Below are 23682 nucleotides of genomic sequence, written 5' to 3'. Positions count from 1 at the left end.
TTGCCATTTGCTTGATATATTTTTTTCCGTCCTTTGATTTTTTACGTATTTATGTCTTTGTTTCTAAGGTGTGTCTCTTGTAGTTAGCATGTTGATGGTTCATGTTCTGAATCCATCCTGTCACTGTCTCTTTACAGGTGCTCTTAAGCCATTCATATTCAGTGTGATTATAGGTAGGTGTGAATTTATTGCTGTCGTTTTGTAGTAATATTTAATGCCACAAGGCTAACAAGTTAGGTTTCAAAATTACGTAATACAAAATTGATTCAGCGTAAAGAAATGTGGTGAAATGAGTTCCTTATTTGGCCTTTTGCCTTGGTTCTTGGGAAAAACAGTTTGAGATATTTTTCCCCTAAGCCCTAAAGAGTTACCTTTGCCCTAGTTTTTACCGGGGAGGGTTTGTTTCTTTTGTCCAGGTTGATTGTCATTTCCTGGGTAAGCTGTAAACAATTTGTGGTTTGATACTTTTTGTCTGGCCCTGAGTGTTACCTGCCCTGTGATTGGTCTGTTTTATGCACCTTTCAAAGATTGGTTCATATACTTTCACAAATGAAGTAATTGTAGCCTGCTGTGTAAATGAAGTGTCTGTGGCCTACCGAGAGGGTATTGGTTAGTTTGTGGCCCTGATGGGTGGGCCATGCCTTGGATTTGACCAAGAATTTGCTTATATATGCACCCAACCCCACAGAGGTTTGCAGATAAAAAGAGAAAGAAAAAGAAGCAGGAAGGGAGAAAAGGCAAGAGAGGCAGGAAGAGAGAAGCAGCAGAAAGGAGGCAAGGAGCCTCCTAAACAAATTGTAACACACTGGAGACACTGAGAGGTGTAGAAGAGATGCTGCAGCAGAGCTGGCGGCAGCAGTCCTGGAAGGGGCCCTACAACAGAGCCAGCAGTCACTAGGCCCAGAAGGGGCCCTGTTGCAGAGTAGGTGGTGACAGCAGAAAACTACTGCTGGGAATGCAGCTAAGGGAGCTAAACAGAAGTGCTACACTGCCTATGAGCTGGGTCAGTTAAAAGCGGAGAGGCTGTTGGCAGGGAGACTGAAGCCAGAATGGCCTGGCCTGAGGGGCCGAAAGGAGGTTTGTCCTGAGTGGGCTGAGAGGTGGCTTATCCTTAGGGGGCTGAGAGGAGGCCTGCTTGGCTGAGAGCTGTTGTGCACAGCAGAGAGAAGGGCCTGTTTGCTTGCATGGCCTAGAGGAGCCGAGAGCTGTCCTGCACAGAAGAAGGGAGAGATGTGCTCTTCTCTTTGTGAGAGCCTTCCAGACTTTGCTTGAGAGCTTCCTGATCCTGATTAGGAATTGTAACCTGTTGATCCTGATCCCGATTTGTATCCTGTTACTTCCTTAATAAATCACTTAACTGTTAAGTATGATCTGCGAGTTCTGTGTGACCACTGCAACACGTTATCGAACCCAGGAAAGTAGAGGGTGCCGTGGTCGGGATAGCTGCTGTCGGAATTGGTAAAAAGGTTGGAGAATGGAGGTATTTCTGACCTTCGTGTCATCACTATAAGCTTTACGGTGGTGATGATTCTTTCTCCTCCTCCTGAAGTTAAAGGACTTTAGGTGCTACTACTGTCTTACAGGACATAAATACTAGGATGAGGAAAAATTGAAATCAAGACACAGTGTCAAGATCCTTGGGATTTGGGTGGAGTGGCAAGCGTTAGAATCTAGAAATAGAGACCAGAAAGTGTTAGATATTTACTACTGGTGAGTTGAAGATTTGGTTCTAAGAGTCCTAGTGCCCAAGTTAAAAAAGGAAATAAAATAATTTCGTTTTCCCCATGGGAGAGATTGAGTGGTGGATTGTTGAGGTGTCTTCACAAAATCTTTACTAACTACACTAATTCGTCTTTACTGCTGCTTCTTGTGGTAGCCCTTAACATAAGGCAGTCACAATGCTGAAACGTAAAGAAGGAAATTCTGGAACAATATGATCCAAAATTGATGGTCCCACTAAACCCATAGACTCAACAACCAGTGCCTTTGTAGGGGGCTAAGACTAAAGGAGGTACTTGTCCATATGAAAGGATGGCTGTTAAATTATTCTGAATTAATTCAGAAGGTAATTGTATTAGTTTTCCAGAACGGCTATGACATTTTTTTTCTTTCAAATTTTCACAAAAATATATACAACATACCAAAATTTGTGGTACACAGAGAAGCAAAAACAATTGTCATAGCATTCTGTAAGGACTGCTTTTATTTCATTAGGCCCTGTTGTAATGTCCCCATTTTCATTTCTAATTTCTGAGTTTTCTCCCTTTTTTTTTTTATTTGTTTAGCTAAAGGTTTGTCAGTTTTATAGATCCTTTCAAAAAGCCAAATGTCGGCTTTTGCTGATTTTTTTTCTATAGTTTTTCTGTTCTGTATTTCTCTCTGCCCTGATCTTTGTTATCTCCTTCCTTCTGGTTGGTGCGGGTTTGGATTGTTCTTTTGTTTCTAATTCCTCAAGTATTTCAGTTAGGTTTTTGATTAGTAGTCTTTCTTCTTTTTTAATATAGGTATTTACCACTACGAACTTCCCTCTGAGCACTGCTTTTGCTGTGTGCCACAGATTTTGATATGTTGTATATATTTTTGCCAAAATTAAAAACAAAAAAGTTATGGCAGTTTTAGAAAACTGCCTTCTGAATTAATAATTCAGAAAAATTTAACAATCGCCTTTTCAGATGGACAGATATCTCCTTTAGTGGGGCCCTGGTGGCACAGTGGTTAAGCATTTGGCTGGTAACCAGAAGGTCAGCAGCTCAAATCCACCTGCTGCTCCTTGTAGACCGTATGGGGCAGTTGTTCTATAGGATCGCTGTGAGTTGGAATCAACTCGATGGCAATGGGTTTGGTTTGGTTTTTGGTTTAATGGTTGGTGATTGCATTTCCTCATGTGTCTGTTAGCTGCCTTAATGTCATCTTTGCTGAAGCCTCAGGTCATTTCCTTTGCCTGTATTTTAATTGGATTGTCTTTTTGTTGTAGAGGTGCTGGATTTTCCTATAGATTTTATAGATTAGACCTTTACCTGATTTGTAATAGCCAGAAATATTTTCCCAGTCTGTAGGTTCTCTTTTTACTCTTTTGCTGAGCGTAAATGTTTAATTTTTAGAAGATCCTAGTTCTCTTGTTTATCTTCTGGAGTTTGTATGTTGTTGGTGATGGTTTCTGTCCTGTCAATGCCGTGTATCAGTGTTGATCCTCTTTTTTCTTCTGCGAACTTTATAGTTTTTGGCTTTGTATTTAGGTCTTTGGGAAACTCTGGTGGCATAGTAGTTAAGTGCTATGGCTGCTAAGCAAAAGGTCAGCAGTTTGAATCTACCAGGCGCTCCTCGGAAACTCTATGAGGCAGTTCTGCTCTGTCCTATAGGGTCGCTATGAGTTGAAATTGGCTCGACGGCAACGAGTTTGTTTTTTTTTTTTAGGTCTTTGATCCATTTTGAATTAGTTTTTGTGTATGGTTTGAGGTATGGGTCCTGTTCCATTTTTTTTCAGATGGACGTCTAGTTTTGCCAGCACCATTGTTAAAAAGACTGTCTTTTCCTCATTTGATGGACTTTGGGCCCTTGTTGAAGATCAGGTGACGATAGGTGGATGGTTTTACAGCTGGGTTCTCTATTCTGTTCCATTGGTCCATGTATCTGTCATTGTGCCAGTACCAGGCTGTTTTGACTACCGTAGCTGTATACTAGGTTCTGAGGTCAGGTAGTGAGAGTCTTCCTACTTTATTCTTCTTCTTCAGTAGTGCTTTGCTTATCCAGGACCTCTTCCCTTTCCATATAAAGTTAATGATTAGTTTTTCCATCTCTTTAAAGAATGTTTGGTATTTGGGTCGGTATTACGTTGTATTGTAAATGGCTTTGGGTAGAATTGTAATTTTCACAATGTTGAGTATATGTACCCATGAGCATGGTACGTTTTTCCATTTATGTAGATCTCTTGGTTTCTTGCAGTAGTGTTTTGTAGTTTTCTTTGTATAGGTCTTTTACATCTCTGGTTAGATTTATTCCTAAGTATTTTATTTTTTTATGGGATATTGTAAATGGTATTGTTTTCCCGATTTCCTTTTCATGATTCTATTTATTGGTGGTGTATAAGAATCCAACTGATTTTTGTATGTTTGTCTTGTGTCCTGTCACTCTGCCAAATCTTTCTTTTAATTCCAGTAAGTTTTCTTGTGGAGTCTTAGGGGTTTTCTATGTATAGTATCATGTCATCCGCAAATGGGGACAGTTTTACTTCTTCATTAGCGATTTGGATGCTTTTTATTTCTTTTACTTGCCTTACTGCTCTGGCTAGGACTCCATCACAGTGTTAAATAGGAATGATGATAAAGGGCATCATTGTCTTGTTCCTATTCTCAAGGGGAGTGTTTTCAGCCTTTCTCCATTAAGAATGATGCTGGCTGTTGGTTTTGCATAGATGCCCTTTATTATATTGAGGATTTTCCCTTCTATACCTATTTTATTGAGAGTTTTTAATCAGGAATGGGTATTGGACTTTGTTGAATGTCTTTTCTGCATCGATTGAGAGGACCATGTGATTCTTTTATTTATGTGGTGGATTACATTGATTGATTTTCTAGTGTTGAACCATCCTTGCATACCTGGAATGAATCCTAGTTGGTAGTGGTGTATTATTTTTTGACATGATGCTGAATTCTTTTGGTTAGAATTTTATCGAGAATTTTTACATGTATATTTATGAGAGATATTGTTCTGTAATTTTCTTTTTTTGTGGTGTCTTAGCCTGGTTTTGGTATCAGGGTTATGCTGGCTTCATAGAATGAATTCAGAAGTATTCCTTCATTTTCTGTGTTCTGAAATAGTTTGAGTAGGTGTAAGCTCTTCTGTGGAAGTTTGGTAGAAATCTTCAGTGAAACCATCTGGGCCAGGGCTTTTTTTGTTGGGAGCTTTTTTTTTTTTTTTTTTTAAATTACCTTTTCAGTCTCTTCTCTTGTGATGTGTCTGTTCAGATTTTCACCATTGGTTTGTATTAGCTTAGGTAGATAGTGTGTTTGTAGAAAATTGTCCATTGCCTCTAGGTCTTCAAATTTGTTGGAGTATAGTTTTTTATAATACTTTGTCATAATCCTTTTTATTTCAGCTGAGTCTGTTGTGCTACCCCCATGTCATTTCTTATTTGGGTTATTTGTGCCCTCTCCAGTTTTTCTTTTGTTAATTTAGCCAGTGGTTTGTTGATTTGTTGATCCTTTCAAGGAACCAACATTTGGTTTTGTTGATTCTATTGTTTTACTATTCTCTATTTCATTTATTTCTACTCTGACCTTTACCATTTCCTTTCTTCTGGTGGTTTTGCGCTTCTTTTGCTATTCCTTTACTGTTTGTTTGAGTTGTGTAGCTGATGTTTTGATTTTGTCCCTTCTTTTTTGATATGTGCATCTTTTGCTATAAATTGACCTCCGAGGACTGCGTTTGCTGTCTCCCAAAGGTTTTGGTTTGACATGTTTTCATTCTAGGAATTTTTAAATTCCATCTCTGATTTCTTCTATTACCTAGTGGTTTTTAAGCAGGGTGTTATTCAGTTTCCATGTAATTGATTTTTTTTTCCTTGCTCTTCCTGTTGTTAATTTCTACTTCGATGGTGTTGTGGTCAGAGAAGATATTTTATATTATTTCAGTGTTGTGGATTTTGTTGAGGGTTGCTCTGTGGCCCAGGATGTGGTCTATTCTTGAGAATGTTTCATGTGCACCGGAAAAGAATGTGTACTTTGCAGCTGATGGGTGGAGTGTTCCGTATATGTCTGTCAGGTCAGGTTGGTTGATTGTGTCCTTTGGCTGTTCTGTATCTTTGTTGAGTTTCTTTCTAGATGTTCTGTTCTTTACTGAGAGTGGTGTGTTAAAGTCTCCTACTATATTGTGGAACTGTCAGTTTCCCTTTTCAATGCTGTTAGAGTTTGTTTTATGTATTTTTGAGCCCTGTCATTGGGTGCATAGATGTTTATTATGGTTAAGTCTTCATGATGGATCATCCCTTTAATCATTATATAGTGCCCTTCTTTGTCTTTTATGGTGGATTTTGTTTTAAAGTCTGTTTTATCTGAGATTAGTATTGCTACTCCTGCTCTTTTTTGGTAGCTGTTTGCTTGATTCATTTTCTTCCATCCTTTGATTTTTAATAAACTTAGGTTTTTGTTTCTAAGGTGTGTCTCTTGTGTATAGCATATTGATGGATCATGTTATTTTTATCCATTCTGTCACTCTCTCTTTATGGGTGTGTTTAGGCCATTTGCATTCAGTGTAGTTATTGATAGGTTTTGAGTTTATTGCTCTCATTTTGTAGTGCTTTTTTTGTGGTGCTGACGTTTTCTTTGTTCCTCTTACTCTCCTGTGCTGAATTCCTTTTGTTTGTGGATTTTTTTTTTTTGTAGATTTTGTTTTTTACTGACGCTGTATTTTTCTTTTTTATTTTGTTAAGTAGGTTTGTTAACTTTCTTTGTGATTACCTTGAAATTTACTCTCATCTTCCTAGGTTTGAACCAGTCTGTTGTTACTTGGTATCGGCTTGCCTTCCTCTCCATTAGAGCATTCTATACTTACATCATTTATTCTCTCTTTTATTGTTCTCACATTGTTGTCATTTACAGGTTAATCTTTCTGGTTCCTTGTAATTCTTTTGGCTTTAGATAGTCCTTGAAAGTTCATTTCCTAGGTTGGTATCTGGCCGGTACGATCTTTTTCATCCTAGATTCAGGTTGTGGTCTGATGTTGTTTGTTCTCAAATGAAAGGACTCCTTTTAATAATTGTTGTAAGTTTCATTTGCTTTTTACGTATCCCATTAGTTTCTATTTATCTGGAAACATCCTTATTTCACTATCACATTTGAATGAGAGTTTTGCAGGATATTTTATTCTTGATTGGCAATTTTTTTCTTTCAAGGTTTTATATGTGGTATCCCATTGCCTTCTTGCCTGCATGGTTTCTGCCAGATAATCAGTTCTTAGTTTTCTTGTTTCCCCTTTGTATGTGACTTTTCATTTTTCTTGAGCTGCTCTCCGGATTCTGTCTTTGTCTTTGGTTTTAGTGAGTGTGATTATGATATGTCTTGGTGATTTTCTTTTTGGGCCTGTCCTATACGGGGTTCATTGAGCTTCTTGGATGGTCAGCTTTTCATCTTTCATGATATTAGGGAAGTTTTCTGTCAGCAGTTCTTCAGTGATCCTCTCTGTGTTTTCCATTTTTTCCCCCCTGTTCTGGAACTCCGAGAACTCACAAATTTTTTGCTTTTGATTGTGTCCCACATACATCTCAGGATTTTCATTTTTCTTTGTTCTTTTTTTCTGATTTTTCCTCAAAGTTGTATCCAAATTATTCTCTTTAATTTCGCTGATCCTGTCTTCTTTTGTTTCGTACCTGTTCCTTGGCCTTTCTATGGCAGTGTCCATTTCTGAAATCTTGTTTATCTTTTGGATTTCTAATTGTTGTTTTTTTATGATTTCTAGTTGTGAATTTATCTTGGCATTTTGTTGCTTTATCATTTTCCTGAATTCTTCCATATTTTTGATTTGTATTTTCCATGAATTTGTGTGACTGTTCCATGAATTTGTCTATTTTTTCCTCATTTTTGTCTGCTTTTTGCTTCAACTCTTGGATAGCTCTGAATAGTAGAGATTTGAATTCCTGATCATGTAGTTCTTGTGCCTTTTTTTTCTCCTGGAAAGTCATCTGATGTTTTATTTTGGATGTCTACTGGAACTTTCTTGTCCTGTTTTTTAAATATGTTTTGATATTGTCTGCTGTCTTTGGGACATTCAGTAATTATTTTCGTTTATTGATTGTACATTTGTTTCTCCCTGCCCTTTTTTTTTTTTTTTCTTTTTTGATTTGGTTATGTCTGAGCAGGTGGGCTGTGCATTCTTTGTTGTTTGCTCATCTGTGGGCGCGTTACTTTTCACCTCTGTGTCGAATGGGCAGGCCAGTCACTCAGCCATGGTGCAGCTGGGCAGGTTCAGCTGAACGAGAGGGGCTGGGACGGCTTGTTTGTGGCTGGTACTAGGGCCAGTAGGGTGGGCCGGGAATCAGTGCAGGGCAGGTTCTGGTAGGCTGAGCCTGTGCTGCATGGTGCAGGTAGATAGGAAGGAGGAGGGAGGATGTGGTGTGTGGAATTAAGATGGGTGTGGGAAAGAGGATTAAAAAAAAACCCCAAACCTGCTGCCATTGAGTCGATTCCGACTTATAGCGACCCTATAGGACAGAGTAGAACTGCCGCACAGAATTTTCAAGGTGCGCCTGGTGGATTCGAACTGCTGACCTCTTGGTTAGCAGCCATAGCACTTAACTACTATGCCACCAGGGTTTCCAGGGAAAGAGGATAGAGAGGAGAAAGAGGAGCCAAAAAACCGATTGAAAAAAAAGTACTAAGGGAGCTTGTTGTTGGAGTGGAGAGAAACCAAGAAATGGAGTAAAACAAAAAGGAAAAAAGAGAAAGAGGAAAAGAAAAAGAAATGAATAAAAATTAAAAGAAAAAGAAAAAAGCCCCTAGGGATTCCCCTGGTGTGGCTGTGCAGACTGAGGAAGTGCCTCCCAAGCTGTACAGTACAACCCAGCTAGAGGGGGCTCTCAAGGTGTGATAAGAAAAAGAAAATCAAAGCAAAACAAAACAGAATGGAACAAAACTAATCAAGCACAAATGAAACAAAGCATAAAAGGCCCTGGGGATCCGACCAATGTGATGGCTAGGACCAGGGGAGCAGTTCCCCAGCTAAGCGGTGCTTCACAGCCTTTCAAGAAGAACCAAAGCTGTCACACGGAGCAGGGTGTTCTGTAGAAAGGAGGGGGAGGAGGTAAGAGACAGAGAAGAATCCAAAAGAAGTGGAGAAGAACAATACCAGCAACAAAGAAATGGGACTGAGAGAGCCAGCCAGCATGGGCAGAGCAAATCCAAGTGGCACAGAGCTGAAGCTTGTACCTCCCGGCCAAGATACTGTGGGTGGGAAGTGGTGGAGGCTGAGTAGGGGGGAAGAAGGGTGGGGGGTAGGAAAACATGTACCTCTGGTTACCAGGTGCTGTCTCCTGTTGGGAGCTCTATGGAGCTGCTTTCCTGTACTCCCATCTGCCATTTTTCAATGTGGGCAGGGCGAATCCAAGTGGCAGCACTGAGTCTGCAGCTCTCAGCTGGCTGAGCAACTGTTTCTAGCTAGGAAGTGGTGGGAGCTGAGCAGGGGAGGTAGGGCAGAAGTGTGGACGGTAGGAAAGCATGTATCTCTGGTTACCAGATATTCTGTGTCCTTTTGGGAGCTCTGTGGAGCCGCTTTCCCATATTCCCTGTCTTGCCATTCTTCAGTGGGGGCGGGATGAATCCAAGCGGTGGCACAGGGCCCGTAGCTCTCAGCTAGCTGAACGAATGCTGCCAGCTAGAAAGTGGGAGGGGCTCAGCAGGGGAGAAGAAAGATAAGGGGTGGGAAAGCATCCACCACTAGTTACTGGGTGCCCTGTCTCCTTCTGGGAGCTTCGTGAAGCTGCTTTCCCGTGCTCCCTGTCCACCAATCTCCGACAGGAGTCCAAGATGGCAAATCAGTTCTGCATTAGCTGTTGGGGACCTCTGCTCGTATCTCTCCTCAGTCTCTGTTCTCTGTCGGTTTCTTATTCCTTTGGGGCTTGACTGAGTTCTGTATCTCTTCATTTGACATTTAGCGTTCCAGGATTGACATTTGTCTCAGTTGTGCTTAGTTTTTCAGGTCTTCGCTGTTGAGGGTCAGCATGGTGTTTCTGTCTGTAGTGCCATGTTTGTGGTTTTTTTTTTTTTTTAAGCGAACAATTGTATGCCAAATAAAGTTGACAACATAGATGAAGTGGACAAACTCTTATACACACAAACTTCCTACACTAATACAAGAAGTAGTAGACCTAAACAGACTTACAAAAAGTGAAGAGATCAAAAAAGTAATCAAAACCCCCCCAAAGAAAACTGTTCCAGATAATAGAAAAGGAGGGAATTTTCTCTCAATTCCATGAGGCTAACATCACCTTGACACCAAAAGCAGATGAAGACATCCCCCACCAAAAAAAGGTAAAACTACAGATCAATAAATGATATTTATCAATAAATGATAAATATTGATACAAAAACCCTCAACAAAATATTAGCAGACTGAATACAGAAGTATATTAAAAGGATTTTACGTGATGATCAAGTGGGATTCATTCCAGGAATGCAGGGGTGGTTCAGCACTAGAAAATCAATCAGTGTCATTGATACGTAGTAGTAGTGTTAGCAGCAGCAGAGTCACACCTTATCTATATTTCTTAGGGCTGAGAACCAGGATCAGCACAAAGTTGATTCCTGTGGGGTGGAAGTCAGACATACCTCCACTCTCCAACTTCTTAGCTATTTCTGAAACCTGCCGTTCCCCCTACAGCACTCTCCTCATCTCTGCTGGGTAATGAGTTGCAGTGGCCACACAGAACTCAAAGACCATACTTACAGTTAAGTGGTTTATTAAAGAACTAGCAGAGTATAACTTGGGGTCAGGATTAACAGGCTACAACTGAGGATCAGGAAGCATGTAGGCAAGGTCTGGAAGGCTCCTCAGAATCAAGGGGCACATCTATCCTTTCCGCAGTACAGGACAGCTATCTCAGCTCCTCCTGGCTGCTCTCCCTGGCATGCACGCCCTTTCTTAGCTGCGCAGACCTCCTTGTGGTTGTGCATGCCTCTTCTCTTCTTGCAGGCCTCTTCTGAGCCCCCTCAGGACAGGTCTGCTCTCAGCTCCCTTAGGGAAGGCCTCCTCTCAGTCATGCACCCTACCTCTCAGCCATGCAGGCTTCTCTCTCTGCTTTCAGGCTCCTTCCTGTTGGCCTCTCCACTGCTAAGTGACCCACAGCTCATAGCCACTATAGCAGCTTTCTTAGCTATTTTCGCTGCTTTCCTAGCAGTAGGTTTCTGCCATCACCACCAGCTCTCCTCCTGGGCCCCTTCTGGACTTGTCGCTTCCAGCTGTGATACAGGGCCCCTTTTGAGGCTGTCACTGCTGACTGTATTCCAGGGCCTCTTCCAGGTCTCTTGCTGTTTTCAGTGTTAGAACCCTTGATCCATGTTACGGTTCTTCAAGGAGTCTTCTCTGCTTCTGCTGCTTCTTCACTCTTCTCTCTCCTCACTAATCTAAAACCTGTGTGGGGTTGACTGCTTATATAAGCAAACTTGTCAATTTCAAGGCATGGCCTTCCCAGCAGGACTGCAAATTTAGCAATCCCCTTGGTGGTCTGCAAGTCATTCAACTTGCATAGCAAACTGACCAGTCCCTGCAAGGTGTGTAAAATAGACCAGTCAAAGGGCAGATGGGAACTCAGGGCTAGACAAAAGTTATCAAACCATTGATTTGTTTACAGCATACCCAGGAAATGTCCGTCAACCTGGCCAAAAGTAATGGACTCTCTGAGGTAGAAAACTCAGGCATAGGTTAACTCCTGGGGCTTGGGGGAAAATGTCCCAAGGTGTTTTTCCAAAGAACCAAGGCAAGAGGCTACATAAAGGGGCTCATATTGCCACAGAAGGGCATCTTGGCATAATTTGGCGATTATGCATAAAGTTGCTACAAATATTTTTGTGCAGAAATTTGTGTGGACGTGTGTTTTCAGCTCATTTGGATAAAGACAAAGGAGTACAGTTACTGGATTGTGTGGTAAGAGTATGTTCAGTTTTGGGAGAAACTGTCGAACTCTTTTGTACTCTGGCTATAGCATTTAGCACTGAGAAATTCTGTTGCTCCACATCCTCAACAACAATTAGCATTGTCACTGGTTTGGATTTTAACCATTCTAATACATTTGTAGGAGTCCCTGGGTGACGCAAATGGTTAGGCACTCGACTACTAGCTGAAAGGCTGGGGGTTCGAACCCACCCAAGGCACCTCGGAAGACAGGCCTGATGATCTGCTTTTGAAAACAGATACGCCTTGAAAACTGTATGAAGCAGTTGTACTCTCTACACGTGGGGTCACCTTGAGTCAGAATTGACAGCCCCGAACAACCATAACAATACGTATTTATTGTGGTTGTTAGTTGCTGTTGAGTCACTTCCGACTCACAGCCACCCTGGTAACAACAGAATAAAACACTGCGCAGTCCTGTGCCATCATAACAATCGTTATGCTTGAGCCCATTGTTGCAGCTTGTGTGTCAGTCCATCTTGTCCATAGTCTTCCTCTTTTTCACTGACTAGCTACCTTACCAAGCATGATGTCCTTTTTGAGGGACTGGTCCTGCCTGATAACACATCCAGAGTATGTGAGGTGAAGTCTTGCGATTCTCGCTTCCAAGGAGCACTCTGGCTGTACTCCTTCCATGACAGATTTGTTCATCCTTTTGGCAGTCCGTGATATATTCAATATTCTTCAACAACGCCATAATTCAAAGGGATCAGTTTTTCCTTGGTCTTCTTAATTCATTGTCCAGCTTTCCCCATGCATAGGGCACAATTGAAAATACCATGGCTTGGGTCAGACACACCTTAGTCCTCAAAGTGACATCTTTCCTTTTCAACATTTCAAAGACGTCTTTTGCAGCAGATTTGCCCAGTGTAATGTGTTGTTTTGGTTTTTTGGTTTAATGTGTTGTTTGATTTCTTGATTCTGCTTCCCTGAGTGTTGATTGTGGATCCAAGTAAAAATGAAATCCTCGAGGACTTCGGTATTTTTTCCATCGCGGTAGTGCTTGTTGGTCCAGTTGTGAGGATTTTTGTTTTCCTTATGTTGAGGTGTAATTCATACTGAAAGCTGTAGTCTTTGATCTTCATCAGTAAGTGCTTCAAGTCCTTTTTGCTTTCAGCAAGCAATATGTGTCATCTGCATATTGCAGGTTGTTAATGAGTTTTCCTCAATCCTGATTCTGTGTTCTTCGTATAGCCCAGCTTTTCGGATTACTTGCCGAGCATACAGATTGAGTACGTGTGGTGAAAGTATACAGCCCTGATGTACGCCTTTACTCATTTTCACCAATGTAGTATCCTCATGTTCTGTTCGAACAACTGCTTCTTGGTCTATGTACAGGTTTCTCATGAGTACAGTTAAGTCTTCTGGAATTCCCATTCCTTGCAGTGTTACCCGTAATTTGTTATGATTCACATAGTTGAATGCTTTTGCATAGCCAGTGAAATGCAGGTAAACATCTTTTTTTTGTTCTCTGCTTTTTTTAGCCAGGGTCCACCTGACATCAGCAGCGATATCCCTCATGCCACATCTTCTGAATCCAGCTTGAATTTCTGGTAGTTTTCTGTTGATGTACTGCTGCAACCGTTTTTGAATGATCTTCAGCAAAATTTTACTTGGGTGTGCTTTTGGTGATACTGTTCAGTCATTACTGCATTCTGTTGGATCACCTTTCTTTGGAATGGGCACAAATATGGATCTGTTTCAGTCAATTGGCCAGGTAGCTGTCTTCCAAATTTCTTGGCATAGATGAGTGAGAGCCTCCAGCACTGTATCTGTCTGTGGAAACAATTGGTATTCTGTCAGCTCCTGGAGTCTTGTTCTTCGTGAATGCCTTCAGTGCAGCTTGGACGTCTTCCTTCAGTACCATCCGTTCTTGATCATATGCTACCTCTTGAAATGGTAAAACGTCGACCAATTCTTTTTGGTACAGTGACTGTACGTATTCCTTCTGTCTTCTTTTGATGCCTGCAAAGTTTGATATTTTCCCCATAGAATCCTTCATTATTGCAACTTGAGGATTGAATTTTTTTCTTTAGTTCTTTCAGCTTGAGAAGTGCTGAGCATGTTCTTCCCTTTTGGTTTTCTAACTCCAGGCCTTTGTACGTTTTATTATAATACTTTGTCTTCTGAAACCTCCATTTGAAGTCTTCCATTCAGCTCTTTTACGTCATCATTTCTTCATTTTGCTTTAGCTACTCTACATTCAGGAGCAAATTCCAAAGCCTTTTATGACATCTGTTTTGGTCTTTTCCTTCTTTTTAACGGTCTTTTGCTTTCTTCATGTATGATGTCCTCTTTGTTATCTTACAAGTTGTCTTCAGCCATTAATGTTCAGAGTGTCAAATTTATTCTTGAGATCTCTAAATTTAGGTGGAATATTCTCAAGGTCATATTTTAGCTCTAGTGGGCTTGTTTTAATTTTCTTCAGCTTCAACTTGATCTTGCATATGAGCAGTTAATGGTCTCTTCCATAGTCAGCTGCTGGCCTTGCTCTGATGATATTGAGCTTCTCCATTGTCTTGATTCCTGTGTATTCCATCTGGTGAGGTCCACGTGTATAGTCTCCATTTCTGTTGTTAAAAAAAAAAAACGGTATTTGTGATGAATAAGTCATTGGTCTTATAAAATTCTACCATGCGCTCTCTGGAGTCATTTTTGTCACCAAGTCCTTATTTTCCAACTACCAATCTTTTCTTCTTTGTTGCCCACGTTCACGTTCCAAAAATACATGTGTAGAAGCATCGTATTGTTGTTTTAATATGTAATTACCTAATAACCCATCGCTATGAGTTATTTTTTTTTTTTTTATGAGTAGGAAACAACTTGATGGCAACGGGTTTAGTTTTTTTATGAGTAGGAAACAACTTGATGGCAACGGGTTTAGTTTTTTTTTTTTTAAATAATACATGATGTCGAACGTCTTTCACATACTTTTTGTCACCTATATTGTCATCTTTGGTGAAGTATCTGTTCACATCTTTTGCCCATTTTGTAATTGGTTTTTTTGTTATTGTTGACTTTTAAGTGTTCTCTGTATATTTTGAATACCAGTTCTGCATCAGGTATGTGTTTTGCAAAGACTTTTCCCAGTTTGCGGCTTTTGTTTTTCATTCTCTTACAGTGGCTTTGGCAGAGCAGAAGATTTTAGTTTTATTGAAGTCCCTTTTATCCATTTTTTTTTGTCATGGATCATGCTTACAGTGTTCTATCTGAAAAGTCATTTCCAAATCCAAGGTCATGTCGGTTTTCTCGTATGTTCTCTTCTCAGAGTTTTATGGTTTTGTATCGACATTTAGGTTTTTGATCCATTTTAAGTTAATGTTTGTGAACCATGTAAGGTCTTTGTCTGTTCTTATTAGGTGCCATCAAGTTGGTTCTGACTCATAGCGACCCTATAGCAGCAACAAAAGGAAACACTGCCTAGTCCTGTGCCATCCTCAAAGTCATTGCTATGCTTCAGCCCATTGTTGCAGCCATTGTATTAGTCCACCCTTTGAGGGCCTTTTCGTTTCCCTGCCCTCAACTTCACTGTTGTTGTTGTTAGGTGCCGTCGAGTCAGTTCTGACTCATAGCGACCCTATGTACAACAGAACGAAACACTGCCCGGTCCTGTGCCATCCTCTCGATCGTTGCTATGCTTGAGCCCATTGTTGAAGCCAGTGTGTCAGTCCATCTTGTTGAGGGTCTTCCTCTTTTTCGCTGGCCCTCTACTTTATCAAGCCTGATGTCCTTCTTCAGGAACTGATTGTTCCTGCTAACATGTCCAGAGTATGTGAGACGTAGTCTCACCACCCTTGCTTCTAAGGAGCATTCTGGTTGTATTTCTTCCAAGACAGATTTGTTCGTTCTTTTGGCATTCCATGGTATATTCAGTATTTTTCGCCAGCACCACAATTCAAAGGCATTAGCTCTCCTTTGGTGTTCCTTATTCATTGTCCAGCTTTCACATGCATATGAGGAGATTGAAAACACCATGGCTTGGGTGCAGTGCACCTTAGTCTTCAAGGTGACATCTTTGCTTTTCAATACTTTAAAGAGGTCTTTTGCAGCAGATTTGCCCAGTGCAATGAATCCTTTGGTTTCTTGACTGCTGCTTCCATGGATGTTGATTGTGGATCCAAGTAATATCCTTCTGCAGGTCTGTGTCTGTATTCCCTTTTTTTTTTTTTTTAATTATTTGTCGTGTGGATGTTCAGTTTTCCCAGTACCATTTATTAAAAAGGCTGTCCTTTCTCTATTGAATGGCATTTGGTCCTTTCTCATAGGTCAGATGACTGTTTTTTTGTGTGTGGTATCTATTTCTGAGCTCTCTCTTCTGTCCCATTGATGTACGTGTCTATTGTTTGCCAATACCACAGTTTTTTGATTACTGTAGCTTTAGAATAAATCTCGAAGTAGTGTAGTGTTAGTGTCCCCACTTTGTTGTTCTTCAGTATTGTATTGGCTTTTCTGAAGCTTTGCTCTTTTCATATAAATGTTAGAAAAAGTTTGTTTATATCCATACAATAACTTGCTAGGTTAACTGGCATCTTAAAGATTGAATGACCTATCTGTGAACATGGAATATTTTTCTAATTATTTACATCTTTTTTGATTTTTTCCATCAGATTTTGTAGTTTTCATGTGAATCTTTTACACTTTTGTTAAATATATACTATTTCATTTTTCTTGTTATTGCTGATATAAACAATACTGTATTTTTAATTTTAAATGGCAATTGTAATTTTTTGGTATATAGGAAAGCAATTGACATTTGTATTGTAGAGAAAAACATGAACTCTCTTTCAAGTTAAAACAGAGGTTTAGTAAGAGTTTAAAACAACTGCAATCGGGGAACTACTTAGCCCATTAAAAATGGTACTAGGTTGTCTGGGGCAGTTTTGTTATACAAGCATTCTTACCAAAAACCAAACCAAACCCACTGCCATCGAGTCAATTCTGACTCATAGCGACCCTATAAGACAGAGTAGAACTGCGCAACAGAGTTTCCAAGGAGTGCCTGGCGGATTCGAACTGCCGACCTCTTGGTTAGCAGCCGTACCTTTTAACCACTACGCTACCAGGGTTTCCACACGTATTCTTATGGGGTGAAACATAGGAACCAAACCATATGGGAGGCAAATACAGGAAAATCAATGAATTTTGTAATAATCACACTCTGATTGGTTACGGATTATTAGTAATTGTAGTAGTGATTACAGATAGGAAACCCTGGTGGCATAGTGGTTAAGTGCTATGGCTGCTAACCAAGACGTCGGCAGTTCGAATCCGCCAGGCACTCCTTGGAAACTCTGTCGCGCAGTTCTACTCTGTCTTATAGGGTCGCTATGAGTCGGAATCGACTCGACAGCAGTGGGTTTTTGGTGGGATTACAGATAGTTTCTCAGAATGCTTAGATCATAGTCACAAGATTCTCACATTTATTCTCTTTGCCTACCTTGCAAAATGCCTTGTTGGCAGCTGCACCAAGACATCACCGTTCCTATGAGTATGTGTATTTTGAGGAGTGCAGGTGGTCACTTGGTCAAGACCCCCAGGGTGTGTGGTTTCACATCCTAGTTTTGACCACTGAGGAAAAACTTGGTTTTCTCAAAAATATAGCTGTTAGTCTAGAAACCAGATTAAAATTAGCACAGTCAGCGTGTTATGCCCCGTCTCACTTACGGCACTGAAAGTTTTCTTTTCCTCAGACAGTATATTAACTTTTTATCTTGCAGCTTTGGTGTGATGGATTATTAGTTTCAGGAGTTTTTGTTGATTTTGGGGGATTTTTTTTTTTGTACATAAACAGTTGTATCGTCAGAGCAAAGTTTTATTTCCTCCCTACCAGTCTATATACCTTTTCTTTCTTTTTCTTGTCAGTGCGTTACCTAAGACTTGTAGGACAGTTTTGGATAAGAATGGTGAGGGGCAGCAATCTTGACTTGTTTCTGATCTTAGCTGGAAAGGATCTAGTTTCTCACTTCTAATTACGGTATTAACTGTAGGTTTCTTATAGATGTTCTTTATCAAGTTGAAGACATTTCTTTCCTAGTTTGCTGAGAATTTATCATAAATGAGTGTTGGATTTTGTCTTTTGATTTGTTCCTATGATTTTCTTCTTTAGCCTGTTAATGTGATACACTAATTGCTTTTCTAATGTTGAACCAGCCTTGCAAACCTGGAATAAATGCCACTTGGTTGTGGTGTGTAATTGTGCATTGTTGGATTCTATTTCCTAATATTTTGTTGAGTTTGCTTCTGTATTCATGAGTACTATTGTTCTGTAGTTTTTCTTTTTGTCTGTTTTTGGTATTTGGGTAATGTTGACCTCAAAATGAGTTTGAAAGTATTCCTTCTGCTTCTCTTTTCTGGGAGAGAGATGAGAATTAGTATACTTTCTTCATTAAATGTCTGGTTTGGTAGATTTCAACACTGAAGCCATTTGAGCTCAGTGCTTTCTGTTTTGTAAGGTTTTTACTTATTGATTTAATTACTTAACAGATATAGGCCTGTTCAGATGATTTATTTCTGTTTTCGTACATCTTGGTTGATAGTGTTTTCCAAGGAATTAGTCTGTTTTATTGAGGTTATTGTTTGTGGGCATAGAGTTGTTTATAATAATCTTTTCTTATTCTTTTAATGTCTGTGGGATTGATAATAATGCCCTCCCTTTTGTTTCTGATATTAGTAATTTGTCCTCTTTCTTTTTTCTTTAGTTAGCCTGGCTCAAAGTTTATCAGTTTTATTGATCTTTTGGTTCTGTTGACTTCATTGATTTCCTGTTTTTATTTTTGTTGATTTGTTCTCTAATTGCTGATTTTTATCTTCTGCTTACTTCGGATTTAATTTGCCCTTATTTTTTAGTTTCCAAAGATGGAAGCTTAGGTTATTGATTGATGTTAGATCTTTCCTTTTAATAGGTGCATTCAGTACTATAAATTTCCCACTAAGCACTGTTTTCTCTGAATCTCACAACTTTTGATAGGCTGTATTAATTTTTACCTAGTTTAAAATATCTTTTTATTTTTCTTGAGGCTGCTTCTTAGTCCCCTATCATTTTGAGGTGTTTTATTTTTGAGATTTTCCAGCTAATCTTTATGTTACTGATTTCTAGGTTAGATCCATTACAGTCTGAGAGTATAGTTTGGATGATTTGTAATCTTTAAATTTGTTAAGGTGTGTTTTATGGTTCAGGATGTTGTTTCTCTTGGTGACTGTTCCCTGTGAGCTTGAGAAAAATGTGTATTCTGTTACTTTTGGCTGACATATTCCGTAAGTGTCAATTAGATCCAGTCAGTTGATGATGATGCTACTTCAGCTATGTCCTTACTGATTTTACACCTGCTGGATCTGTCAATTGCTGATAGATGGATGTTGAAGTCGCCAGGTGTAATAGTGGATTCATTTATTTGTCTTTGCAGTTTTCTTAGTTTTTGCTTCACAGAACTTGGTGTTCTGTTCTTAGGCATATACACGTTAAAGATGGTTATGATTTTTAAGGAACTGACCCTTTTGTCATGTAATGACCCACTTTATCCCTGATCTTTTTCCTTGCTCTTGACTTTTAGGGAATAGACCATTTTATCACGTAATAAATTTATCCCTGACCATTTTCCTTGCTCTGAAGCCTGCTTTGTCTGAAATTAATGGAGTTATTTCATCTTCCCTTTGTGTTTCTTTCACTATTAATAAAGGAACTGTTTTTTATAGGCTATGTAGTTTCTATCTTTTAATTGGTTTATTTAGACCACTGATTTTTTAAAATGATTATTGATATAAAACTTGCTGCCACCGAGTCAATTCTGACTCATGGCTACCCTGTAAGACAGAGTAGAACTGTCCCATAGGGTTTTCAAGGCTGTAATCTTTATGGAAACAGACTGCCACATCTTTCTCCCACTCTGCCACATCTTTCTCCCACTCTGCCACATCTTTCTCCCACTCTGCCACATCTTTCTCCCACTCTGCCACATCTTTCTCCCACTCTGCCACATCTTTCATATTGTACCAGCAACTGCAAGTCATTTGTGGCTTATATTATTACTATAGTGTTTGTATTTTCCTTTTTGTTTCTTTACACTATTAATTTTTTCCTACTTTTATTTTTCCAGTGTCCCAAATTTATATGTTTAGCCTATTCCTAATGACCCTTTCATTTCTGGTAATAAGCAATGTAACTTCTCTTTCCTGGGCATGAAGGTCAATGGAGTTCACTCCTGTACCTCTGCACTGGGACTTGTTGAAGCTGATGGGCATCTGAAACCTACATAAATGTTTGCAAAATTATCACAGGCTGCTTTCAAGTTTTTAGACATGAAAGTGTAATGTTTTTTTCTTACCAAGCCAGGTTTCACTATCAAGTGTTTTTGAAACTGGTTATTGCGCTTTTCCCTGCACTGACTCACTAAAGATAAATAAGTTTGTGTTACTTGTTGCTTATCCACTTACTTGCTGCATTTTCTGTAGAACTTATCAACTAGGCATTATATCAACTCCATGGCAACGGGTTTGGTTTTTTGGTTTTTATTTACTGTCCACACCAAAGAAGTTATGATCCATGTGCATCCAGATGTTTCTGTTTTGTTCACTGCTGTGTCTACTTTGCCCACATGAAGTAGGCTCTGTGTCAGTATTATTCAATCAGTTTTATAAATAAAGGAGCCAGTGATAAGGGCCTGAAGGGAAGCAGTCTTGCCTGAGATACGGGGCTTTGCCAGGAGAAGGAGCTCCAGGGTGTCCGAATTGAATCTCCACTCCTAGTATGCAACAGAGCTGTATCATCCATGGTGTCATTGCAGAATAACAACAAAACTGTTATTCAGTGAGTCAGTGCATATGAACAGAAAAGTAGTTTTCAGGAATTAGGGCTTCAAAGGCATGTTGGCTCCGCACTCTGGCCCTAGCTCAGCAACATTCCAATTTTGCAACATTGAATATGTGATTTATTGTCTGTAACTTTCCTCAGCTATGAATTGTTTGAAATAATACCTGTTTAAGAGAGTAATGATGAGAATAAATAAGCTAGTGTGTCAAGGTTTTTGTTGAACCTTTCACGTACATGCAGTAGTTGTTCAGTAAATGAAATATTTTATCATTAATATATTTTAGTAATGAATGTTAGGGTTTTTGATACCTTTAAAGTATGTAATCTGGCCCACTACAATGGAGGAGACATTTGAATTTTGGCTGTGGGTCAAAGATTGTGACTCCATTATACCAGGATTGGTTAGAGAGAACCGAGGCAACCCACTTCATTCTCTGTCCTGAGAAGAGGAGCCTTCCTGTTCTATAGCTGCTCTGCTCTTCAGTCCAGTGTTAGCATGAAAAGTGTAGTGTTGCAGCCATTTCTCTCTTTACAATATATGGAAGCCAGTGGGTTTGTATTGTTTCACAGAAGCCAGTTCTAAATTTCAGGGGATGCCAGTAGTCAGAGGTTGGGTAGTCAAGCTTATGTTTCTACCAGGAGCTGCAAATGTGAAAAATTTTTGGAGTAGAGCCTGTAGAAGTCTGGTGTGTAAATTTCTCCCTCTTAGGATTCACAGGGAATTTAACAGCTAATCCCTCTACACTTCAGTTAATTACAAATGCCTTTTTTTTTTGGTATGTGGAAAAAATTTATATAACAAAACATTTGCCAATTCAACAATAATTCAGTGATATTGATTACATTCATCATGGTTCTTGCAAAGAGAGGGCAGTTTGTTCTCTTATAACATTAGCTTGTGTTTCTTTGGGTGTCTGGTGTATGTCTGTCGAGGAGATGGTCACTAATAAGTGATGTACAGTAGCATCAAGCCTCAAAAGTTTGATAATTGTGGGGAAATCTGGATTCTCATGTTTCGTGTCTCACCTGAACCCTGTTTAACTTTTCAATACCCTTGGCTTACTCCATGAAAGGAGTAGAGAGGATGACAATGCATCTGCTGAATTATTGAAAAATAGGTGACAGATATTTAAAAATTAATAATTTTCAAGAATATTCTATTTTCAGCAGGTGATCCTGTCACCTCCTCATTACTTGGAGTTATTCCAAGAAAACACTACCATCTCAGGGGCCTTGAGTTGCCAGCTTGTTTGTATGGGCATCTGGGCCTCCCATGGATGGTGATGGGCAACAGGAAGAGCTGCCAGTCCTACAGTGTTTCACTGTTGTTAATATCTCATTCTGCTTTCATCCTGTGATTCATGTTTTGTTGAGAGTTCTGGTGTGTTTGTGGAAGGATGTAAAAAAAATTTTTTTTCACAAGGAAGTGACATGAACGTGGAAATAAGATTTTTCATTTGTAGAACATTTCTCTAATTTCCGCTAGGTGCTCTGACTGTTCTAGACCATAAAGATAAAGAAGAATAAGTTTGGGATTGGTCACAGTTATGTATGGAGAGATAAGCTTAGCTCAGAGTGTTGGGAATACTATTAAGTCTATAAGACAGGGCACAAAAAGTGAGGAAGTGAGTGTAGACAGTGAACCAATGAGGCTAATGGCTAAACCCTAGAGTAGACCTTGGTAGAACATAGAACCTTTTGTCTAACCCCTATGAGTTCTCAGTTCTCCCTGGACTGTCTGCTTCACCCATCCTTTTGCACACATTGGAGTATATCGTACCTTGCTGAACCAGAATATGTGGGATTTTTTAGGACTCAGTGGTCATTGAGGATGTGGCTGTGGACTTTACCCAGGAAGAGTGGGCTTTGCTGGATCTTGCTCAGAGAAAACTCTACATAGATGTGATGCTGGAAACCTTCATAAACCTGGCCTCAGTAGGTAAGGATGGCATCATTTTTAAAAATCTATTCATAAGTGCACAAATACGCTCATCAACCTTGCTCCAGCGTTTGGAAATGCATTGTTAAATAGGACAGGGCATGGTCATATGCTCTGTGGATCTTAAATATCCCAGCTTCCACATGAACATAAAACTGTGTATTAAACTGAGTTTTTATTCCTCTTGTGGTTAAAAGTCTTGAGGTTAAAAATGTCATTACGTGTGACCGTTTTCTTCAGGGGTCACTTTGGGTCACATAGATAAGATTTGTGGTCTGGGACCTTGTAAAGAGTTCACCTGTGCTTAATACAAAATTTGACATGATTATTTTGCTGCAAATAAATTCACATCTGCTCATCTCCAGAGACTCGGAAGACCAAAGTATTGCCTCAGTGTCAGGGAAACATGCATTGCTCTTAACTATGTTCCCTCATAACGTGCCTTTTTCCGTGAGTACCATGTCACCTACATCCATTTGTTCTACTGTGGAAGCAAGAGAAAGATGTCAGGAGAGTAGAGATAGGATTTGTCCAGGGCCACTGTGTTAGAGAGGACCAGGAAGGCAACAGTCCTTTGAAGGGCCAGCACTGCGCAGAGGGAATTAGATTTGGTTAAATCAGTCAGAAAAAGTCTTGGGTTGAGGAGACTGAACATCACAGATATCTGAGTTTACTTTTCTGACTTTAATCAGTCCTCTCACAACTGTGTTCATGGAGGAATACCTTTCCATTTTTCTGTTACATGTACATGGGCCATTTCCATATTACGTGGGCATTGTGTCCAATATCTTTCTACTTTGCTCTCCTAATTACATACCATGTCACTGTCACTCTCAATATTCATTAAAGTGTTTCCTAGTAAATTGCCTTTTGACCATTGCCAAATTTCCGGAACAGCCAAGTGCCTCAAGGTCTGTCTTTGCGCACAGCTGCTTTTTTCCTCCTAATCATTCCTTTCCTTTTTGTTTCATATTGTAAACCACAACGTCAATTATTGGGTCAGTTTCTCGAAACCTTAGTGATGGAGAAACGTTTTCCAGTGAACATACAATAGTGCGATTCATGAAGAATGACACCTGGTCCTCCATGTTAGGAGAAATCTGTGAATTTCATGGCATTGAAGACAAACATAACAACCAAGAGAGTTATTTGAGGTGAGTGACATTTACACCAGAGAGAGCAGTGCCTCAGTAGAAAGTCTGAAAGAGTCATGACATTAAAATATAAACGTATAAACTATCTCTAAATTTTGTGTTCAGTGAATTTTCACAATACGATA

The 23682-nt window shown here is 39.7% G+C and overlaps 1 protein-coding gene across 3 annotated transcripts in view; it reads left to right on the top strand.

The window, feature by feature from the left end:
• The window catches only part of LOC126072280 (zinc finger protein OZF-like), a 63884-nt gene that overhangs the window by 24978 nt on the left and 15224 nt on the right, over positions 1-23682 (top strand). For all 3 annotated transcript variants that reach the window (XM_049877167.1, XM_049877168.1, XM_049877166.1), the window contains 2 exons: positions 22277-22403; positions 23407-23557. In XM_049877167.1, coding sequence (XP_049733124.1) covers positions 22277-22403; positions 23407-23557 — 278 coding nt within the window. The remainder of the gene's footprint in view (positions 1-22276; positions 22404-23406; positions 23558-23682) is intronic.

The sequence above is a fragment of the Elephas maximus genome, chromosome 3, assembly GCF_024166365.1.
Source record: "Elephas maximus indicus isolate mEleMax1 chromosome 3, mEleMax1 primary haplotype, whole genome shotgun sequence".
Lineage (NCBI taxonomy): Eukaryota > Metazoa > Chordata > Mammalia > Proboscidea > Elephantidae > Elephas > Elephas maximus.
The sequence above is the reverse complement of the archived record's forward strand: the minus strand, read 5'-3'. Positions and strand labels throughout refer to the sequence as shown.